Source organism: Parambassis ranga, chromosome 7, assembly GCF_900634625.1.
Source record: "Parambassis ranga chromosome 7, fParRan2.1, whole genome shotgun sequence".
In the NCBI taxonomy this organism is placed as follows: Eukaryota; Metazoa; Chordata; class Actinopteri; family Ambassidae; genus Parambassis; species Parambassis ranga.
The window spans coordinates 4,948,742-4,972,477 of NC_041028.1; the positions used below are offsets into that span (position 1 = coordinate 4,948,742).

At 41.7% G+C, this 23,736-nt stretch overlaps 3 protein-coding genes across 3 annotated transcripts in view; 1 reads left to right on the plus strand and 2 right to left on the minus strand.

Moving 5' to 3' along the window:
• The window catches only part of LOC114438010 (serine/threonine-protein kinase WNK2), a 34,950-nt gene extending 24,196 nt beyond the window's left edge, over positions 1–10,754 (minus strand). The window contains exons 1-2 of the mRNA XM_028409014.1: positions 10,230–10,754; positions 9,042–9,879 (exon numbers count right to left, since the gene is read on the minus strand). Of these exons, the coding sequence (XP_028264815.1) occupies positions 9,042–9,692 (651 nt within the window). The 5' untranslated portion in view covers positions 9,693–9,879; positions 10,230–10,754. The remainder of the gene's footprint in view (positions 1–9,041; positions 9,880–10,229) is intronic.
• A 294-nt stretch (positions 10,755–11,048) lies between these two features.
• Positions 11,049–20,009, plus strand: LOC114438854 (ninjurin-1). Its single transcript, XM_028410459.1, has 4 exons — positions 11,049–11,186; positions 16,198–16,435; positions 18,259–18,423; positions 19,941–20,009. The coding sequence occupies exons 1-3, from the start codon at positions 11,145–11,147 to the stop codon at positions 18,399–18,401; spliced, it is 423 nt and encodes a 140-aa protein (XP_028266260.1). The 5' UTR covers positions 11,049–11,144; the 3' UTR covers positions 18,402–18,423; positions 19,941–20,009.
• Positions 20,010–20,821: 812 nt separating this feature from the next.
• On the minus strand, positions 20,822–23,731 carry LOC114438892 (caspase recruitment domain-containing protein 19-like). Its single transcript, XM_028410528.1, has 6 exons — positions 23,691–23,731; positions 22,798–22,940; positions 22,559–22,715; positions 22,156–22,224; positions 21,027–21,092; positions 20,822–20,937 (listed from the first exon to the last, which is right to left on the minus strand). Exons 1-6 carry the CDS (start codon positions 23,710–23,712, stop codon positions 20,846–20,848), a joined length of 549 nt encoding a protein of 182 aa, XP_028266329.1. The 5' UTR covers positions 23,713–23,731; the 3' UTR covers positions 20,822–20,845.
• Positions 23,732–23,736: the final 5 nt, after the last annotated feature.

Sequence of the window (23,736 nt, forward strand, 5' to 3'; positions counted from 1 at the left end):
ACCACACACACACACACACTACACACTCCTCCATTTGCTCCCTTGTTTCTGTGTCCCCTCTTAGCAGACACTGGGGCTTCTGCATAATTCAGATGCCACATGTAGGCTTAGAGGTGTTGTTCACTGCATGGCAAGATAAACTCACAGATACCAATGCAAACTGAGACACTAGAAGCACGTCCATCCCATGTGCATGCACACACCCAGACAAAGCATACGACTTGAGTTTCGAAAGATGAAACTCTATTTATTCATAGTTATATTGAGGTTTGACAGCTGAGTTTTCAAGAATCATTACATTAACAATCCAAGCGGTGCAGTAAACAGATCATTTGGTGTAGTGTGGACATCGTGTGCATGTAATCTTATCAAGCTTATCAAGTGCAGTACTCTGACATGCACTCTAAAAGAGAGAGTCAGCTGTGGCTACAGCGGTGTGCTTCGCCACCCAGCGAGGTTAAACACACACACAGAAAACTATACCAGGCAGCAGGGACAGAAAAATAGATTGTGACATTAGCAGGAAGTAATCTTTAAAGCTGTGCTGTCACCCGCTACATCTGTGTGCTCAACTCCATTAGTTCCAGAGCTCTGCGAACAGCCATAGATAGAGAGACCCTTTCAAAATGAGACACCTCAGAGGTTCTCTGGGTAGTGGAGACACCAGGTAACAGATTAAGATACACGTCCTGGGAACTGTACAGTCTAATGTACCATGTAATTGCAAAGGTATGTGTTGAAACCAAGTCCCTGGCCCAAGGTCACATGTTTGCTGTCCATTTAGAAGAAAGTGTCCTTATTTTGAAGGGATTGTTACTGGCCCAGCTACATTAGCTGAGGTTTTAGGGGAAATTGTAAAGTTGAAAGAGATAAAGTTTCCAGAGAGGAGCTCACACAACATGTCTGCCTGACAGTTTGCAGCTGAACCTACAGAATGTACAGTATATGCACCCTATCACTTAATATTCTTCACAGTGCCAGCAGTGTGGACATTTGTTTTAATGCATACAATAACTAATCTACTATACATACTTTAAATTACCTGGAAGTGTTTAGTTTCAACACACTAGAAAAACTGGGGGTTTTTGCAGCAACAGCTTTAACTGAAAACTGTAAGCTTGTGTCATGTAATCGGCATCACTAATAAAGCTTAATTACAGATCTATCAAACTCATGCAGTGAGCAGAGAAAACATGCATAATTCAACAAAGCCAAGAGTTTGCATCATATCCATATGTGGATAGAAAAATAAGACAAAAACCACCCTGTGTGCCAAAAACACTCTACGCACTATTCTTGTGTTAACTAGCAATCAGTTTGAATATTGACCTTTGAAAACAGAAGTGCTGGTTCTTCAATTTGAGATCACTATTTAGTCAAGTTGAGCAACTAAATGCTAAATACTGACAAATGGTCACTGTGTCTGATAATTACAAGACGATAATACAACAGCAAATGTCAAAAGTCAAACAGTACTACAAGCAACTGTGACACTTCAGTAATTGTACCTTTGTTGATAAAACTGTTAAAACTGCCAATTTAGCAGAATGAGGGACTGATGAATACCCACTAATGGGTACCCTCAATACCCTTGTTACAGGGTATTGAGGGTACCTCTCTAGATACCTCTCTAGAGAATTAACCTGAACAGTTTCCATACACATAAGCGTCTGTTCCCGATTCTCTAGATGTCGTACAGAGTTGCCGTTTCACACATGCCGCAGAGAACAAGAGAGTCTGAGGAGAGTCATGCTTCAGTAAAGGAGGACATCTTATCTGTGATGACTGTGATTTTTTTTTCATATCACTTGTCTATATCTGCGAAAACAACAAGACTGGAAAACAATATATAGGCAAAAAGAAAAGAGCTAAAGGTTTCTAGAACAGCATTAACACCATCAACATTCCCACTCCTTTGCTCTGGACCGTTTACCTGCTCTATTCACACATTAGCTCAATCAGGCATTACACAGATTTTGAACCAGGGAGCTGGCAGGATAGTGTCTGCTTTGTGTTCAACAGTTTTGGATATTTGCATTGTTATAAACTCCTACACATAGTTCCTCTTCCATTTAACATAGTTTTTTTTAATGTCACAATTCAAAATTATACCCATTATGTTAACAGAATAAAGTTATGATGAGCATACCGGATAACAAAACGGATGTGGGATGTCACATCGGTGTTCCCTTTCCTGCCTCGTCCCTCATCATCCCTTATCCCTTATTTAAGCAATCCCTCTCCTAAGTTACATGAGGCTGAATTATTATTTTAAATGCCAGAAATGCCCCATTTTCAATAAATTACTGTGGCTGCTAAATCCACAAAAGAAAAGAGGGCAGATGCAAAGCACAGACAAAGATAAAAGGCTTTACTTTCTAGTGAAAAATAGTAGTTTTATACCATAAAAAATGGCCAAACAAAAGTCAAAAACCAACAACCTGTCTAATTTAGTGCTCTTTACTTTCTTTAATATTCATATATCTCAGCTCAGTGAACCAGTGAGATTCACATCCAAGTTTCTGCATTAGTCCTAATTATGTCAGTTACCAGTCGGGTTGGTCCTTTTCCACAACTTTGTGCTCCTAATTACAATTTCCTCTTTGCCTCATTAACTTGGCCTCATCTTGATCCTTCCTTAACAAGGAGCAGATTAGCAATGTTTGGACTTAGTAACAATAGTGTGACAGGGATTTTGTATTCCAAACACATTGACAACAATTTCTACAATAGAATCCGGACAGCTAAACCCAACAATCTCAGTGTGTCATAACATTTGACTAAGAGGATTAAAAATATTTCACCTCAGGATGTACAGAGCTTGTAAAATAATCTAAAATCGGATTCAGACACACACACACTGTAACACAATGGAACTACTGAGAAAATAATTTGTTATACTGTTATAGCACCACAATAAAAAGCTTGCGTTCAGCCTCACTGGCAATGATAATGTGATGCTTTATTGATCCCTGCAGGACCCATTTCTTTTACCAGAGGTCAGAGTGGGCAGCATCAACCAACAGCTCCATCTGCTTTGGGCTGTTTTAACACAACAATAAAGAGGATGTTTAGGATCATGGGAAAAAAGTCCCGCTGCCTGGTTAAAGGAGGTAAGATCATTGACTTGGCCACCATCTCCACCCATCCTTTATAACAGATGACTATTGCAGTGTTTCCGCTGCTGTAATGAAAGATGGTGCAGGGTAAGCCATGAGCCAGCAGACTGCCTGCTGCCAAATAGTGTCCCATCAGTCATGACTGCATGATGCTTTGACCAGCAGTTGTGCCAGTCAGTATAATCCACTATTTCCAGTGTTACAGCCACTGTACAGCCAAGCTGTTCAAAACGGCACGTTTTCAGTAGTATATCATTACAAAAAGTCAAAAAGGCTAATCCAATGAAGCCTGAAAGGTGAAAGAAAGAGAAAAATGCCTCATTCAGCTTGTCACGAAGGAACTTAAATAACAGGACCCCCACTGTGATAGAAGAGCAGAAAACTATTAAAACTTTACTACTTTGCTGTCTGGATTTGAAAAATACTGAACAAAAAAAAATGATGAGGAAGAGCCAAACAGATGTACCCAACACCCACAAAAACAGGCAAAAAATACAACCACAAAGCACCGCATTATGTCACTGATGCACCTATGAATACATTGAACTGTAGGTGGATTTCAGTGAGGGCACTTACGTTTGTGCGTGGCTGTTCAAATGTAGAAGCCTGTGTAGGAGACTGGGACCCGCAGTTAACCAATGAGAATTAGAAATAATAAATCTTATTGGAGATCACATTTTTTTCCCACAAAAACATTGTAAACAAATTGGCCGGAGGAAAAAAATATAATTATTGCAACTAATGAAAATATGTTAATTGTTTGCACCCTTAGTGATTATGTGAATGTCAGAAAATATGTATTATAAGTATTAAAGTCTACAGCTAACCTGCAAATATGCCATGCTTTTCATTTCTAATCAACATGGTTTTTAGAGCACACAAGAAGCAGCCTCAGCAGAACTTGAGGTGCAACAGCTGATAGTGACATTTGAAACACACTCTGCACAGACATCTAGCCTCCATTAAAACACAGACACTGTGACCCATTGTAAAAATCCTACTGTAGCTAACATAATTATCTTAAATAGCTGTGGTGCTTATACCCGATACCCAGGTTTGCAATTTTCACATCTGCTCTGATCTACAGACAAATATTTACAGTGACTAAAGTCTAATTAAGTCAGTATGGAGTTTTGCAAGCGAAAAAGGGTGCGGGTTTGTGCATTTTTTGCACCTGTGCTTCTTTTCACAGGTCACCGTTTGAGATGAGATACAACAGAAAAGAGATGGTGTGCCGAGTGGAGATGTCCTTAGCCGAACTGGGCAGCCTGACCACCCCTCCCTCCTTCGACCAGCTGCTGCAGTGAGGAGGAACAGAGCCAGAGAGACAGCCTTGATTCAGCATAATACCATGACCCAGACTAAACACGACACAGGCTAAAACAGAAGCAAGAGTGTTTCTTGCATGCGGAATTTAAAAGCATCCCTCTTTCTTAATCCCTCCTGTGGCTATCCTAAATTCCAGGTTATCAATAAAAATAATTTCACAAATTTGTACAAATGCATTCCTGGCAACTGTAAAAATGACTACTAAAAATAAAGTCATGACTCATAATATTACTACCAAGATGCCATATATTTGTCAGACATAATATGGCTGCAGGATGAAGAAACAAATAATACATACAACCATCTTTCAGAGCAACTGATGTAATCAGTCTTACTAATTATCAGGTTTTTCAAGAGTATAACTTTGGTTCCACCTTTGCCTCATCTCAGGTTAAAATCCAGCAAGAAAACGTATGCAATGAAAACCATAGATAAACACAAAATGCACATACACATCACAGACACCACAAACTGGGGCTGTGCTAAGCTGAAACCACAATATAACATTATTTAAGTTTTACATTTAAAGGGAGCTGTCAACACAAATACACAATGCTGAAGAGTGTTTCACTGAGGCCACTGTTTTCTCAGTCATTATTACATAAACGGCTTACTGACGCAGAGGTTAACTACTGTGTACAGTGACCCTTTCCTTCATACCACAAAGCCTAAGCTGGAGGCCACAACAGGATACAGAGGTGTTCCTGGTTTGTTCATACAAATAACCTTCTTAAATACCAAAAGGGATTACTAATCCTAATTAGCTATTGTGACACTTTCCCCCTTTTTTTTCTCCATGGAGGGGGGCATTTATCTGAAGCCTCAAACATATGGTGCAGCTCTGGGGCTTGTTCATTGCATCCTGATATGATCAAAGTAGTCATGTGTGCAAGCACGTGGCAGTACAAAATCATATTTTGACCACTAGATAACAGAATTGGCTTAACACAAATTATGGCCTAAATGTCAGAGAGACTGTTTGTGGGATCTTAAAATGCAGTTAATTAAGTAGAAAGCTTTTCCCCACTTTACAACACACCAAAGTCACTCTAAATAATAGTAGTGTGTGTGTGTGTGTATGTGTTCCTAATGACCCGTGATAAACAAAGAGCAGAACTTAGCTCAAGATGAATTGTAAGCCGACTTTGGAGTATTTACTCTTTGGCGTCCTTCCCATGGTATTAGACTAAGAATGTAAGATGTAATGTGGATTTTTCCTTTTTGTAATGAATCAGCATAAAAGGCAAGGGAAAAGGGAGACAAAGCTAGACAAATGCCTCTTCATCTACAACAGTATAAGTGTTAAAGCAACAACATGAAATCCTTCCTTTTTTAGGCCAACATTGGGCAGTGACTAGATCTATGCGTCAGCTCTAGACCTTATTAACTGGCTGTTTTCCATCATGCCTGGGGGAGCTACAACACATGGCTCCAACAGGCATCTCTGTCTTCCCTATGGCAGTTGGCTGAGTGACACAGGAGCTCAGGCATGCCTGAAGGTGGGGCCACTGTTAGCTACAGCCACTCGGTCTCCCTGTCCAGGCTACTCTGGGCCTCTTAATGTCAAATGGACTGCGACCAATGACCCACTTGGGCATTTCCGACATTGTTATTATTTCACATCTAAGCAGCCATGAACAGATGTTTGTAGTCTTTATACATGTTGATCTAAAGAGAAAACCATGAGCACTTTGCCATCCTCTAACAGGGTTTACATTAATCATCATAATCCAGACTCTAGAATCAAGACATGGATCTAATCACTCATCTGGGGTCATCCACTGGACTTGTTTGGTTCAAGAAGCCAAAATCTCCAGCAAACACTCAGACACATGGCCTGCTATCACTGCAATGGTATCATTGCCAGCTCTGCATTCACAAGCTGAGAACCAGATTTAATCTACAGAACAACAATCTCACTGCCAAATACTACAGAGTGGTCTACAACAAGTCAGAAGTAAACTGTGTCTGCAAGTGTGCACCACAGAGATAAAAATCGACTATATATAGAACCACAATTGGCAGAAACAGAAAGTTCCCAAAGTTAAAAAAATAAATTCCTGTGAGCGATAATGAAATAAAACAGGATAAACAGAAACACGAGAAATGCCACTTCCCGACAATGAAAAACTCAAAACAGGCATCCTTCTCTCAGATTAACATCCTTGCCTGAGCCAGGGCCATCTGTGTTATGCCAGCAGCCTGGCAGTGAATCAGAGATGTGGGGGAGATGGGCATGGAAGAAAACGGGGTGTAGAGTGGAGAGGAGGGGAGGAAGAGAAAAAATAAACACGAGACCAGATTAAAATTTCTAGGCGAGAAAGACGTGGCCATGGAAAGGAAAAAAACCTGTGGAAAATCCCAGAACCATTTCTCATATCTCTCCATCTTTCACAGAGGGTGGCTCTGTAAGGTGAGTCAGGTAAAGCAGATATCACCTACATGCAACACTGAAAAGTAAAACATGCTTTGGGTGCACTGTCGAGACTTGATGAGAAGATCTAGTGTGATTTTGGGCACCAGTCTTTACTACTCTGACAACAACAAAATTCCCCATCAACACAGACATCATATGAATTCCTTCACTTGTGTCAGCCTCCATATTGACCCTCCTCTTGACTGAGGTCAGACAGTGAGCTTTAGCGCCAGGTCGTGCTTTTAGGAACCCAAATAAATTCACTGACACTGACATTTAAATGTCATTTAACAGACTGTCTGAAAAATAACGACAGGGGGATTAAGAGGGAAAAGGAGAGGAAAATGTGGGTGACTGGGAGAGAAAAGGCACATATGTACAGGCAGAGGAAACTGACTTCTTCTGTGTTACAATAATTGGCTGGTTTATCAGTCCCTTGTATGGACTGACATCTCTTGAGTAGCAGAGTGACAGCTGTCGACCTGCATCATACACACGTCTGCTGCAAGAAAAAAAAGCATACATGGCACTCTAATGTACACAAGAAAATAAACTTAACTTAATGCAGCTTGATGTCGAAAGCAAATAATTTTCTCAATCATCTTAAAAGTGGACAAAGCCTAATTTCTTGCCATGCTTAATATTGCACCCACAATAGAGACTTCAGTGTTACTATAATACAGTGTGAGTATATTTTTTTATGTTTTAATGATTGACCTTCCACTTTAAAGAAGTAGTTGCCCTAATGTACTCAGGTAATTTAAAGTTATGGAGGGATGATTAATAAACATAAAGATACCATCAGGTTTGGTAGAGTGAGGGACAATTGAACTCAAGGATGAAGGTTCTATTCTACTGAACTACAAAGCAAAACACAGGGATGAACTCTGCATAGTATTTTGTTTATCCAGCAGCTTCTAATGGAAGATCAAAGCTACAATACTGTACAAAACAAAGGTGGCTAGATGACCATTTGTATTGTAATGAACATCCATTATTGACTGTCCGCCCAAGGGAGATTTAACAAGTCACAGGGGAATAATAACACACAGTAAAGTGCTTCCTGTTCCATATTCTATTGTCCACTGAGTACGATTGTAGTTTTGTGTAGTCAAGTTTATGAAGTAACTGGAATGGTCATCATACAAATGAAGTCATGAGGTCGGCGTTACTGTACCTTCAGGTTATCAAGAGATGTGTCACTAACTTGTGGCTCATCAAGCAGCTTGCATTCTTTCATCTTGCAGATTACTGACACAGGATGTTTTCAGTACCCTAGGCAAAGTATTCATTGTGACCACTGGCCACCACACGGTTCCCAGCAGGCTACAGCGCACTTCAGCTGCTTCCTGTCTGCCTACCTCCTGTTGCACAGAGGGAGGGATGCAGGGAGTAGCACCACTCATAACACGCTGACCCACACACACGCACACACTGCTGAGTGTGAGTGCACTCAGTCATCTCGAACAGTGTCCACTTCAATAACTGCACTCATTACATTATTAGCTGGACAAATTGCAAAAACTAAAGGTTGATTAAACGGAAACTTCTTTTATCTAAGTGGTGTGAACATAAATTGCAGTACAGGATCTTTTTTTAAGGGGGGGGGCAGTCATGCTTACTACAGTCCCTCTTAAGCCTCCTGGGAGAGAGGGAGAGGGAGAGAGAGATAATCCCTGCTGCAGTCTCCAAAGGACGGAAATAATTAGTTAATACCTTTGCACAGCCTAAGCTTGTGATTTTCTTGTGTCTGTGTAACCCAAGAAAATAGACTGCAAAACAGCAGATCACTGTACTTCAATGGCTGTGACGCATCTCCACATCAGCAATCACTTCTCCTGTGTAAACCATTTAAAATTTAGTGGCAGCCCATTTGCGTCTCCTTCATGAGACTGACTGACAGCTCCCTTAAGACGTCTTCATTATACTATCATGACGTGTGAGACGAGCGGAGAGCAGAAAGAGGGCTTCCTGTGGGAGTAAGCTATTCTTCCACTAATAGTAAAACACTGACTTGTGTGTATTTATCGGACAGGGAAAAATAGAGACAGTCAGAGATATTTTTGGGTTTGACAGTATCTTCAGTTTGTGTTTCTGAAGATACAAACAAGCCCTTTTTCAAAATGTATTGTGTATTATGACCAAATAACACAGTGTGAAGTGTTTCATTTCTTTACCTGCAGCTCACACCAGGCCACTTCCACCCAGGTCTCGGTGTCCAGACCTTTGTAGACCGTCTTGAAGGACCCTCTTCCCAGCTCAATGTCAAACTTGAGGAACCTTCCTCCTGGAGATGTGGAGACAGCTTTCATCTCCGCCTCCTCCTCGTTCTCCTCACTGGCCGCCTTGACGGCAGCTTTGCCACCATCACTGCATGTCACGTTCAATGCATCTCCACCTTTCTCCCGGTCCTCGTCAGCACTGGCACTCTCTGTTGCACTGTCTTTTTGGCCACCTTGACTTTCAGTGCTGGAGCCTTCCTGTATTCCACGGCTAGTCCCCAGCGTCCTGTCAACTATTGTTTTCAGATTTATGTTCAGGATATTACTGCTCTTATCACAATCAGGTGCTTCAAAGGTCTGCTCATCTGTGTCTGAGAACCACAGGCTTCTCCTGATGAATCTCTGATGCACATTCCTCTGATAACTGGAGGAGGGGTAGGCGCTGGGGTCACTCCCACCTCTCACCACTGAGTCCACATGATTGACATTAGCATCAGCCGTGGCTTCATACATATTTATGGCCAGATTACACTGAGAGTTGGGCACAGATGGATATTTCGGATCTCGGTGTTCCTCGGAGTTTGAATTGTTTGACTCCGACTCCATGGTGCATTTATAAAAAAAAGTTCAGTCACTTTGGTTTCCAGGTCATTTTTGCCATGGCTAGACTTCCCAACGTGCAGACTTACAGAAGAATACCTGCAGCGCCCACTCGGTGACGCAGTTTGCCAGCAGAGGCCCTTAGCAGCACACAGATGGAGGACATAGACGAGATTTTATCCAAAATAGAAAGCTGCAAAACAGTTAGTGCGACAAAAATCAATGAATGTTTCAAGTATGTAACAACACTGAAGGTTTAGGTTAGCTTAATGCTTGCTAATGATGACTAAGGAGAAGTTAGCAGCAGATCTCATTAAAAGCGAATAGACAAGCCCGTGAGTTAAAAACATGTTTGCAGAATCCATCGTCGTCCAGGTGAAGGTAGAACTAGCCAGCAGGCTGTGGCGACACAAGTTAAGTTTGGCAGAACTAGCTAGTGTTTACTAGCCTCTAACACTGTCACGCCAAGCCTCCCTCAGCACTGAAGCACTAATATTACACAAGGTAAATATATTCAAAGGGAAGAAACAGAACACGACATACCTTTTTTTTTGTAAAAAAAAAAAAAAAGAGAAGAAACCTGCTCGGCTAGCATACCAGGTCCAGTAACGGTAAAACCTCGCTATCGTTAGCCGACTGTCCACGACAAAAGGTGGACTTTAAAAAACGCCCTATCTGCACGTTATCCCCATGTTCACGTCGCAGACCAACCCAAAAACGGCCGCAAACAAATCCAATATCCACTCTGTGTATGCTAACTGACCACAGACTCCATATTACTGGTAAAAAAAAAAAAAAAAGACGAATATGTTGTCTTTATCCCCTCTGAAGTCCTCCTCGCATCCCTTCTCTCCAGGCTGCAGCTCCCGATGTGAGGAGTCTCTCCCGCTGCCTGTTTTGTCGCTGAATGCGGAGCGTGTACTTTAAATACCGCTCTAGGACACAGGATTTTTTAGTTTCCCCGTACTCCAGTCGGCAGTTAACCTACATGGACAGCTGTTTTCGCTTGTCATTGTCTGTCTCTCTGCCCATTAGGTTAGTACACCGGTGAGGCATGCACACAAATGTGTTTCTCATCCAGTTTGCTTAGCTCCCTGGTAACGAGCGGAGCCACCGTCCAATCGCACGGAGGGAGAGAGAGAGAGAGACAGAGGGAGGGAGAGGGAGATCTCATGCTGTTGCACTGTCCAATAGTGACAGTCACTTTAATGTGACAAGACAGTTAGTGCAAGTAAATGTTTTCTCACATATCTGAGATCCTCTCTCAGTCATAGTCTATAATCTGGGGGGGGAAAAATCCACAAAACATCTGCCCATACTGTTGTCCTGGCACCATAGTAGATTACAAGCACATGCTGCTTTGTTTAGTAGGCTGCTGCAGGTCCTGTCCTCTCTTCCCTTTCGTACAACAGGACGCTCAGCTTCTCAGAGCTGCAGCCTGCAGCCTGCAGCCCACACATGATGAATATCAGCAGCAGCAGCAGGGACAGTGGGGCTGAGGTAAGAAAGCATCTTCCACAAAGAGGAGTGTGTTCACATTGCTTTGCCTATAGCCACAGGTTTTGATACTCTTGCATTCTTGCAAGCTGTTTTGTATTATAATTTGCATGCTGGAAGTTTGATTTTATGCACTCTTTATGTTGCATATATCTTGTATATATATATGCTACCTTTCTGCAACCTTTCTCCTATGTGTTCTCCTTGTTTACCTGCTTTACACAAGGGTCTCATAGTATCAGTATTTTAAAAATGTCTGTCACTGTCACCTTATAGTGTCGGCCTTAATTTATAATTATATGAAAATAAAATTGATTTGCAAATTACTGTAAAGTTGGGTGGAGAATGGGTAAATAATGGGAAGTGTTAATTCCCATTCACTTCTGTAAGTAGGCTTACCGGTACATTTCAATGTAATCTGATCTCATGTTAAATGATCCACCACGTGTGGTGTCTCTGAATCACCATGCATACTTTTGTGCTTCCTTTCCTATTAAACATAAAAAGGGGAAAAGATTTTGCAGAATAGAGAAGATGGCATGTGCACGGAGAAACAAGTTGATACATAAAAGCATCCAAACAGAGATCTTCATGTCCGTTACAAGCAGAGTCAGATGACAGTCTGCTTGAGCTGTGTAGTGAAGTATTGTTGGCACCTGAGTGACCTTATAAATAATGAATGCCCTCCTTTGTTTCCACTTCACTGGCCTAAATGTGCACATAAAAACACACACACACATGCACAGTGTTTTTTTTATATAATGCCACAGCTAGATTGTTGCAGGACCACCGCAAAGCTTCGAGAGAGTTTATTATGGTTTATGTGGCAATTGAAGTTGCCATTTGACAAGTAATTACAACATACAGACGCTCAGAGTTGCAGCATCCCGTTTAACAGGGCAAGGAAATGGACTTCACTCTGTCATCTCCATAGTCAGTATCTTAATAGTGCCATTTAATTTCTGTGTGTGTGTGTGTGTGCGATTCAGGAACAACGGAGGAGGAAGAGAGCGCCCAAGATACTTCCTTGTGTGAGCTGAGCTCAACAGATTAAAAAAGAAATACCCACACACTCAATAAAACGAGCAATTGATCTCATTTGCAATGTGTCTCCCACCACCAGAGTGAATCGATAAGAGTGGAACAATCCAGCGCTGCTGTGTGGAGTGAACATCTCATGTGTAGACTTTCCACAGGCTTTTAATATTTGCACCTGTGTTATGCTGAAACCTTAGACCAATCAGATCCTGCATCAGATTTCAGCAGCCTGCAGCTCATTCCTGCTCTTTTGTTTCCACCCCCCCTGCCTTTTCTAAATTTATTTAAAATGCAGCTTTCTTTAATAAAAAATGAGAACGTTTTTTTATATCCTTCAAGTGCCATAGCTGGATAGATGATGTTTGCTTTGCACTGTGTAAGGCTGTAAAACTAAAAGCTCTACAGAGAATCGTGGAAATTAGATTTACAGTTAGGTCGATCCTCATCTGGATGACGGCCAGACTTTAAGGTGAGTGAGAGAGAGAGAGGGGAAGACAGCTGATAGGACATGATGGATGGAAAGCAAAGAAGTGCTTATGTATGAGAGAAAAACACACACAAAAGAAAGGGAAACACACACCCATTCAGTCACTGAGTTAATTTGCTTTTTCATCATCGTAGTGCTGAGCTGCAGCAAGTTCAATTAGCTAAATAATAAATGCAGGGTCTCACCATGTCTTAAGTGGTTATCTTGCATTGTTGCTGCAGAGAGTTTTGTGCATGTCAGATGCAGGGTTTTCTGGTTCAAAGCCAGTAGCTATGACATGTGGGTGTTTAGCTTACTGTAATCGGCCTGTGTGACGACGTGGGACGAGACGAAACGTTTAGGATTCGGTGGGTAAGTTGAATGAGTTCATCTCTTTTGAATGGAAGTCAGCCAAGAACTTTAGTTGGCCTATGAATGGACATTTCTTTAGAATTAAGGTTTGGATTTAATCTCAGGAAATTCAAACACGGCAGCCCTCCCAAAAACTGTGGAGTGAAACAGGCGACATTGTGCACTGCAGGTCTAACTCTGGGGCAGGCAGAATGGGAACTAATGTGGTCATTGTAGAAGATGTAATGAAGCGCTCTCCTCAGATTAAGATAGGCACACCTGTTGCTCCAGTATGAGGCACCCAGCAGCTTCAGATCCTCAGGTGTCTTTGCTTTTGCTATTAAACCCCCCTTGGCTTTGGAACAACCCTATACTTTTCTTAGTTTTTTGTGTCTTAGGTCTTTACGATCTGTCTTATTCTTTCATTTACATGTAAATCTACCTTTAGTTTAGTTTTTTAAACACTAAAGTCTTTGTTGTTTTAAGCACTCTTTATGCAGTTTACTTCCCGTTGTGGTTGTGCATCATTTAACATTTAACTGTTTAACTTTACCTTAAATCAAACTGTGTAACTTTAATGTGCTTTGACTATTAGTGTTCCCAATAAAAGACTGTGCAGTAAGTTATATGCAGTAATGGATTTAATCATTATCAATCCATTCATCACTGTAGAAGAAGTCCTATATAAATAAGTGATTGAATTTCTTTCCTCGTACCCACACACGTCAGCAACAACCGGTCTGATTCGGCAGACAGCAGGAGATATGTTAAATATTATTGCATGAATCCATCTGTTATTCCGCTGTGACACATAACTGAGAGGTAATGCAGATTCAAACAACTTTTCCATCTCTCGCTGTCTCCCCTTACCGCCCCTCTCTTCCCTCAGTGTGTCCCCTGAGTCTAATTCAGAGAAGAAATGCTGTGTGAATAATTCATCAGAAAAATAAGCATAGAAGCCTAGAACCAGCGCAGAGCGATTGACTTAATGAGAACCTTTCTTTTGTTTTATAGATGACAATAGATATAAAATGGGTTTTCTGACTGACAAGCGTTCAGTGTTTCTGGGTAACAAAGGTGTGTACAGATATGTAAATCTAGATGGGTCTTCCTTTAGTGTGTTATTCCAATGAAAACTAGGCCAGATGTTTTCTGTAATATGAGGTTTTGCAGGTGTTTTCTCTGCATTTCTGGCTACAGAGTGCTGCATACCATGGCTTATATTCACCATCTCTTTGTTTCCTCTGCTGTTATTAGTTGTTTACAGCCATATGATGAAAGCAGACAGCAGGATTTATCCTGATAAAAAGCATCCACTGACTGAGTAAACACTAAACTGAAAAAAAGGAGTTCTTTGTATTTATTGGTGATTTGTGTAGAAACTTCGTCTGCTCTGTTTCTAGACTTATTGACTGCCTGTTTCCAAGCTTTGATCTCACAACAAGCATTATCTCACTGTGGTCTGTTGCCTCTGGGATAAAGGGCTGTCTTTGAAAAGGCCGTGTTAGTGTTTGAGAGCAGAATGGCTGACCCTGACACATCAGGACAGTGTGCCATTTGTGGTGCAAATCACAGTCACAAGGACGCTACAACACACCACAGTGCTTTACAGAGGAATGCAGGCAAACGTGGTTTTGAGGAGCTGTTTAATTCCTTGTTATGTGTCGTACCATTGGGCATGGTGGCTCGGAGCAAAAAGGATTTGGAGACTGTCTTTTGTGGAGACTGGGAGGATGTCTGCAGTATCACATGGTGCTATGTAACTGATCGGTGTATGCTGCCAGATGAAGGACTTGGCCGGCGACACATTGCAATCCATGTCCTAAAAAGCAGAGAATTAAACACGGCTTGTCCCCGTAGTTATCACAGAACTGACTGAAAAAAAGCTCATCAAAATAATTACGGCAACCAGAGTACAAGCTCTTCTCTAACCCGAAATGACCACACCTTCTGTGCTGTTTGCACTTCCTTCATACATCAGCTAACCCCAGCTGATTGTTATGAATCTGCTAAAGACATTGTAATTCTGCTGAAGCAAATTAGAGGGTGCAGCAAAACTCTATTCTCTTTTTTTTGTTGTGATCCCTAGAGCAGAGGGAAGACAGTTCATACCAGCTCTGTGTTTTTGTTAATCTCTGACAAGCTATACTCTCTGCAGCTGCAGGCAAATGTTGTGAGAACAAAAAGGGGAAGGTTTCAGGATGAGGCTGCTGATTTTTTTAATGTGGTGCAAAGATTTTGGCCTTGACAGAATCTTCAATGATGAAGCTGAACATTATGACAAAGCAGAAGATGTAGGCTACTTTTAGCATTTTAAATTTTATTACTTTTGTATCGCCAGCTGAAGTGTTTATCTAACACCTGCTGGCTGTGTACATGTTTTTCTCTTCATGGTACAGAGTCCACAGGGATGGAGTGGACGCACCAACAAACTCAGCTAATCTTTTGTTATGTAATCATCGCCCACACAAGACTCAAAGGGGTTACAGGAGTCTGCAATATAATACACAAACTGTGCATTAGGTGCACATTTTGACATCTGCTTAACATAAATTGTAAATGTATTGTTGCGACTATACTGCAGGATATGCTGCAGGATATGAGCAGGATATGGCTGAAGGGTTACTGTATCACTCCACCAGCGTGTTTACAGACACGGGACAGTCCATCATCGCTGCCTTGATTTGAAAAGTCAACAAATACTGGAAAAAAGGGGGATAAGAGTGCAGTGTGCAGAAGCTGTAATATGTTCAATGTCATGTGATACTGACAACAAACTGCTGGCTGGATGTGAAACCACAGTGCATGCTGACATGTTCATGATCGCCATATACTAATGGGTCTGTTACCAGTTTGTCAGATTCTCCTTGCTGGACTTATGGCTCTGTTTTCAAAGGTCACTCTTCTGTAATGGCTGCTTGTTGTGCTAATTGGGTCAGAATGATAACCAGATCCTCACCATCAGTGCACAGGAAGCACAAAATTACTGCTTGTCTCATCAACATGCTGCCTCCCTACTCTGTTGGGAGAAGAAAACACAGCACGGAACATTGTGTTTCTTTCTATTTACTTCCACGCATTCTTCTTTTAGGCATTATCTCCAAGCTATAAACATTATCTCAGTGCCAATTACTTTCTTCTCTCTCTCTCTCTCCACAGGCCACCCATCCAGATGTTTGGCCTGGCGGCTCAGGCCCTCTGAACATGAACCACTATGCCAATAAGAAGAGTGCAGCTGAAAGCATGCTGGATGTGGCCCTACTCATGGCCAATGCCTCCCAGCTAAAGGCTGTGATGGAGCAGGGGCCAAACTTCTCTCTTTACACCCCAACTATCACCCTAATCAGCATCTCCCTCTGTCTGCAGGTCACAGTCGGGGTCCTGCTAATCTTTATAGGTTAGAAAATAATCTGCGGTTCTTCTTTGATGCCTGCCGAGTTTTGCCTACACACGTCGCTCGCGCCTCATCCCCTCCTCACTGTCCTTCAGCAAGATTGAAGGTTAAATACGGCACCTTTTGCCCTACAATGTGTTCCCCCTCACTAATGTCAAGTCCACTAACTACTGACAAACAACCACATCACCAGCTGGACTCCAGCTGTAACTATGGTAACCAGACATGACACAAGGTCAGAGTGCAGTATGTTTTAGTGCTGCTGTCAGCACTTGAGGGAGCTAGGTAATTTCAATTCTCCGCTGTGCATGTGTGTGTCGATGTGCACGTCCCTGCATGTCTGGGAATAAACACAGATCACCAGCACTGCTACACATTACATGTCCTGTGTTCTGTGAGTAATTTGTTGTATATTTTTGACCAAAAAGTGTTCATGAGGGAATGTATCTGCTTAAATTATTTAAATACTCTAGTAACTGTAACTACATAATCTACAACATTAGCTTACTGACATGGTAAAAAGAGTTAGGGTGAGATAGATAGGTGCAGGTTAGAATGCAGCTTATATTGCTCTGACAGTCCAAACTGCAGGTTAGTGAACTTCAAGCTAGGTCACACTGAATCACCCTGACAGGGCGGGTAGATAAAGAGAAGGTTGTCATTCCTGAAAAATCTGTGATTCAAATCTAAAATTAGATTATCAGTAAATTATCAGCTATGAATCAAGTATTTCAGTCCCAGAAAGAAGGTTGGCTTTAGCATGTGAGAGTCATCACACACAATCATTGCCCCTCTGACCCCCCCCCACACCCCCACACCCCACCTCCCCTCCATCCACCAAGTCTACTGATCCCCCCAACAGGCCCCCCTTGTCTCCTCCAGAATATCAAACACATCTTATTCTCGTCACTCTTTTCATTCCTCTTCGTTCATTTTCTTTGATTGTTTGAACCCTGCTGCCCTCTCTGTCCCCCGCCCTCCCCTCCCTCTCCTGTGGATCCAGCTCTGTCTAATGGAGCCAGTGGTGCGTGATGTGAGTGGCCTACATACCACCCCCACATAATGCAGTTCCAGCCCCAGATCAGACACACTCACACACAGTCAGGCGGGGTCTTTACACTATTTAACCTTTTGGTAATTACCCACATATACATGCGATAACATGTGCTTGTAGTGTCACAGCTACTGTGAGCACACTCCCTTCACACCGCTACATGTACACATATAACATTACTCATTCCCTGTGATGATGAAGATGATAACATTGCCATGTCACTGTCACCAGGTGGATTAGTCAACAAAGCAAAAATGCAACAACATGCTGTTATATAGGAAATACTAGCTTCCCTTGATTGGCCTTAATTCTTCCCCTTTATTGTTCGGTGCTTGTTTTTTTTGCCTGTGTGAGAGGATGAAGCCGAATTATGAGTATGTGGATATACATGGGGGTTTCTTTATATATATATCAGTGCTAAATTTCCTTATTATGAAAGAAAAATGTGATTTCAGTTCTGACAGAATTTAATTTGTTTCTGAAGAAAATGACCACAGAATTTAATGAAAAATTCAAAACAGGAATCATATAACTTCTGATTGCTCAAATGAAACAGTAGATACTCTGTATTCTTGGTGGGATCCATTCTGAGACGTATGAGCTCTCAGGACTCAGAATTAAATATATATAGATTTGTGGTTGACAGTAAATCCGCTTGTCATTGTGAGTTGGCTTGAGTCCCTGAATAAAGTAGACGGCTATTGTTTTATTAGACATTCATTGAGTGTGTGTTTGTGCATTGTGAAGTTGTGTTTCCTGATGTTGTCCACAGTTCGATGGAACCTGAATGATGAGCAGAAACACTGGAGGCTGGATCTTATGGAAGACATGGCCACGGGCCTGGTTTTCATCATTGTTGTACTCAATGTCTTCATCACAGCATTTGGAGTGCACCGACCTCACCACGGCAACTGAACAAGAACGCACACACAGGCAGGTATTCACTCTTTTTTTTTTTTTGCTCATCACATATGTTCTTTATTGTCACTGTTCTTTATTCACCGCTGCTCTCTTTATTCAAATGGGTGTTTCTCTCCTGCCTCACTGTGCAGTTTGCTCCTAAAGACATCCATGTAGTCAGCATGTTTTTTGGCTCCTCTCCTTTTCTGACCTGACTTTCACAATCCCCTACCTGACCTACAAACACACTGACCTCTCTCTCTCTCTCCAGGCTCTCAGAGAAATTTCCACCAAAAAGCAACTCAAACAAAATCTAACCGCTGTTCATTTACCAGAAAATCATTGTGCTGCACCGCTGCAGGCACAGAAAGAAAACACAGAAACAGCAATAGTGACAAAGAGGTCTGGCACGTAAACAACACAACATTTGTTCCTAGTGGACAAACAGGAAAGTGGAGACAACAGCATTCAGGCACATGTGACCTCACACTGTCTGTCTCCTTTGCTGGCCGAGAGTGACCCTGTTCGCCGGCCAGACACAGATGCTCCACCACAGTCTCACACAGAAAGCTGAACACGTTTCAATTTTTAATTGCACTGATGACGTTCGAGTCGGATGACATGTTCTTTTCCAGACAGCTCAGACCAGGAGGTTTTGAGCACATGTATGCAGAACAGGGTGTGCCTCATCTGCCACAATGCCCCAACCCGTCTCCGCGGCTTCAGCCTTACCAACACATTTGTCCCCAACCACAGGAGTCAGGTCTAACACTTAATTATGACAATATTTGGTTGTGGCATGAATCCCTCTGCTATGAGCAAAGCTGTACTGTGTTTGTGGTTTTTTTTTTTTTTTTTTGGACTAGCAGCAGTAGCAGCAGCAGCTGAGTGAGTCAGAGTCAACACAGCACAGACCCCAGCAGAACTACTTGTTAAAATGGAAGCTTTAATTAGACTATTTCAGCAGTGTCACTAAAACCCCAATTAGAGCCCAAGCAAATGCTCTTTTTACACACCTCAGTGGCTCAACACAAAAACACATGAGCAGCTTGAAGGCAGCTTCGCACATTTATCACTTAAACACCTAAATAATATTCACGTCCATGTGTATAATTTCTTTATGACAAAACACCTTTCAAATGACAAAGCAGCGTCACAATCTTATCCTTTTCCTCCTCCACAACTATCATTGGTAACCGTGGAAACAGCCAGACGAGGCGGAAGCTAGATTGATGATAGCTCCTCTCAGGGCAGATCTGTAGACTGATATACATACATAATGTATATATCTATGGCTACCTACTGTTCTGGCTGCTTCCCGGTGTTGAAGTTTAACAAACAGACTCCATGGGGGGGTTGAACATCAGAGGATGGTGATGATCATCGAGGAGTTTCAGTTCTTGTGTAGCATTACTATTAATAGCTCACATGTGGGAATGTGGATGCCAACTGAACAATCACTCTGGTGACATTTCCAGCCCCCTTTAGGACCTGCCCATCCCTCCTCTCTCCGTCTCTGACCCCCTTCTTTCATCTGTTGCTCTTTATTTGCAGGCAAGACTGAGACAGGAAAGTGAAAATCTCCTGGGGTCAGATACACCTGAGCTCTCCTCCGCACCTCACTTCCTGTGATGTATCTTTGATGGGGCCATTTTCCTGCAGTGCTTCAAGACAGTATTAAATGCTTCCAAGTAAACAGAGTTTAATGTAGCATTTAATTAAGTGCATTCTTTCAATCAATTTGACAGTGATTATTCATTAATGAGAGCCGTCTCCTATGTCTGATTGTCATTGCTATAGTACACCATAACATTTTCCATCAACCCTGTTTCCTACTTTGGACCACTGAATGGGGGAACAGCGCCCTCTAGTACATAACATAACAACAAACTCTGTAATGAAGGATTTTTTGTGCTTTATTAGAATTACACTGGTATAGTGCACTTTATTTAATAGATTTATCACAGTATGATAAGGCACTTGTAGTGGAGTTAAGGTGCCGACATCTTGTGCATTTCAAAAACAATTTTGTACGCACACATCTCACTTGCTTTCCCTCTGCTTCTTTTGGGAATGTTGCACTTGACGTCTTCATCATTGTTTGGATAACAATGAGTAAAAACTGTCATTATGCTTCAGGAATGATTTTAAAGGGACAGTTAATCACAAAATCATAATATTTATAGTTTTGGAGGTATCAACTGCACAGATTTCTGCCAATATAATATGAAGAAGATGGCACTCGAGTAAACTGTCCCTTTATGTCAGTTCTAAAGAATCTGTGTCAGAATGAGTTAAGATTAAAAAAAAAAGATTTTGTGTGCTGAAATTATTTCGTTCTGCGAGTACATAAGGGTTTGGCACAGCAAAAAAGGCAAATTTCAAGGTTGTGCGTCTCACAGGACTTTTTCTTAAACACATTTGCACCTTAATGGCCTCATTATTTCTGCTTTCCAGCCTCAGCATAGGAAATTAAAATGTCTTGCATCTTTACCAAGCCTTGCTGCAGAACAGTGAAGAAACCCACCAGTGGATCTCAATGTCTCTCCCTCTGTGTGTAGAAAGTTTGAGATGATGTTGTACTTTTGCAGTGCTGCACAGGAATACATTAGTCTGAGAGCTTCACTCTGTATGACTCACCTCCATAGTAGTAGAGCATTGCAATGCCAGCTACAAAACCAAAACAGCTAAGGAAGAACAGTGGTCCTGCAGAAGAAAAGAAAACAGTTCTCATCAGTGACCATTTACATTTTACATTACATTTAAATATGAATATCTCTTGAAAGTATAAAGCTTCATCTATTGCTCACAGTATTAACAAGCTCTGTATGACTGATGGGAGTCTGCGTTTCACTACATCACTCGTGACCTATTTCCCTGCTAAAGTACCTTTGACCCAGTGGATGCACCCCTGACTGTTCAAAGGAATGCATGACAGAGGAAACTGCCGTACACGTGAGCTTAACTGACCTACAAAGCCAGAGCCCTGGATGTAATGGGATGATGAATGGTGCAGCAGTAACAGAGCAGTGGGGCCCACATTCTGATGGTCAGGGGTTAAAAGGTTCAATGGACAACTACATGTACTGAAGAACAAAGCTTTTGGTTGAGCTTAAGGGGCTTATATGAGGATCAATGAGGGGGTACAGAGGCACCCTGACAAAAATGAATGAATTAAAGTACTGTCCACCATTTTGTCTAGCTGTAGTAACACCAGCCAAATTCTATCAACTGTTAATGAGAATGAGCTGCAGTCAGTGACTGAGCTGCTGAACACACACACAGGTGGCAGTGATAGACCTACAGCTGGCCTGCATATGACTTAAATGACCAAAATAAGATACAACTGATACAAATAACTTTACTGTTGACCTTAGGTCAATCACTTGAATTAAGTAGCTTAACTACTAACAGTATGGGCTCCATCATCAGGGAATCCTAGTCAGATCTAATCATAGAATGACAGACAGAAAGCATATTAGTTTTTTCAGTGTCTAATGAAACATGTCTTGAACAATACAAAAAACCCTAACTAAACAGGCTTATAATGATGAATGACCTCTTACAAAAATGTCTTATTATTTGCTTTTCTAAAAACAGTTCTAGAATAAATATCTGCCTGGAAAAGAGGTTATGAATTGTGTTGTAAAGTAACCGGGCTAAAACAATTATTTATATCAGACCTACAATCAGGTAGCAAACTGTGAAGTTGTAAAAAAAAACTCCCATCTACTTTAGTGATCAGCAGAGAGATGCTGATTAGACTTACCTCTGTCATTAAGCACATATCGCTTTTGGCGGCTGGCCACAGCGTGAGTCCATTTTGGCTCAGCCGTCTCTACAAGAGAGAGTAAAAAGTTGTTAAAAGAACCACACCCACACTTTAAATAACAACCTGTGAAGTGTGTGATGGACTTCTTTAACTGCAGTCCAGGCAGCAATCTGTCTTCTCTTCTCTCTGCATCTTAAATAGGATAAGCCCACATAAGGCTAGACAAGGAAATCACACAGCAGGGGTTCCTGCTATTATAGGACACTGTAGAAGCTGCTTAACATAAGTTTCTGGAACCCATAGGATGATATGATTGCACACTTGAACACACAACGTTTTGTCATTTTCTGTGCATAGAAAGCTGAAGTCTAAATCAGAGTTTGCATAACGACTGTTTCACCTCTTTGTCTGACTCTGGTTGGCAGGCTGGAGTAGACGTCCTCAGCATGGATGTGAAGTGCTCTGTAGAATTCATGACATGCCTCCTCACCTTTCCAGTGCAGGTGCTTCAGCAGCTCAGCTAACCGCACCTTAGTGGACACACTAAGGTTTCTGAACTGCAGGGAGAGACAGGCTGTCCTCCATCACCTGTATAGATTCAACTTAGCAGATTCAACATGGTGATGTTATGTGTGATACCCTGTGGGCTTCCTTGTCATTGAGTATCTGGGGGTAGATTCTGTTGAGCTGCAGCACCAGCGTGTCAAGCAGTTCAGTGTCCATCCTGGGATCTGAGCACAGGAACTGGGCGTCACTCTGGAGCTGCTCGTGGTAACCATCATCTGATCGAGGAAGATAGAAGAGACAGTGTTGACTGACTTTAATTTTTTTTTTATACAGATGTTTATAAATGTAGTCACAGATGGGAAACAGATCCTGAACAGATTTTATGTCTAGTCTTAATGAGTTTGTGAGTAAGCTTGTCTTGGCATCAGCTCTGTTCTGAAAATAAATCACTAAGAGGTTTATTCTTTTAGAATAAGGTGAATACAGTTGCTACAAACTTGTCTAATTGGACAAACTTTATTTAGATACAGAGTTTATGGGGAGTTCTGACACGTGATGCATTAACCCAGATCTTTAACACTGACCTGTAAAGATAACCAAAAATGTCATATACACACACATAAATATATTTATACTGGCTAAGTCTTGGAGATGCCAAGACTGAATTTAAATTGCTTGATTATTCTCAGTATTCTGTGTATTATAGGCCAACAGGTGTGACCATGTAGAGTGGCAGGTTATCACTTTTAAAAAAAACAAAATGTGCATCTATCAAAAGGTTTGTGATTTATTTACGTGAAAATCATAAAGTTATTCCAAGGGGGTGTTAATTCACACCAAAATAATTGCACGCAGTTAACCCGACTTATTCCATTCACAACAACACACTGCTGAAGCAACGACAACGTGAAAGTGTGGCACACACCCACACACACACACACACACACCTACGAAGTCTGTGCACTCTGCAAGTCACCGCGCAGGGATAAGTGTAAACATATCCACAACAAGACGCAACATCTTACCCTCGATTCTCAAACCTTCCATACTGACGAAGCCTCGGCGTGGCGG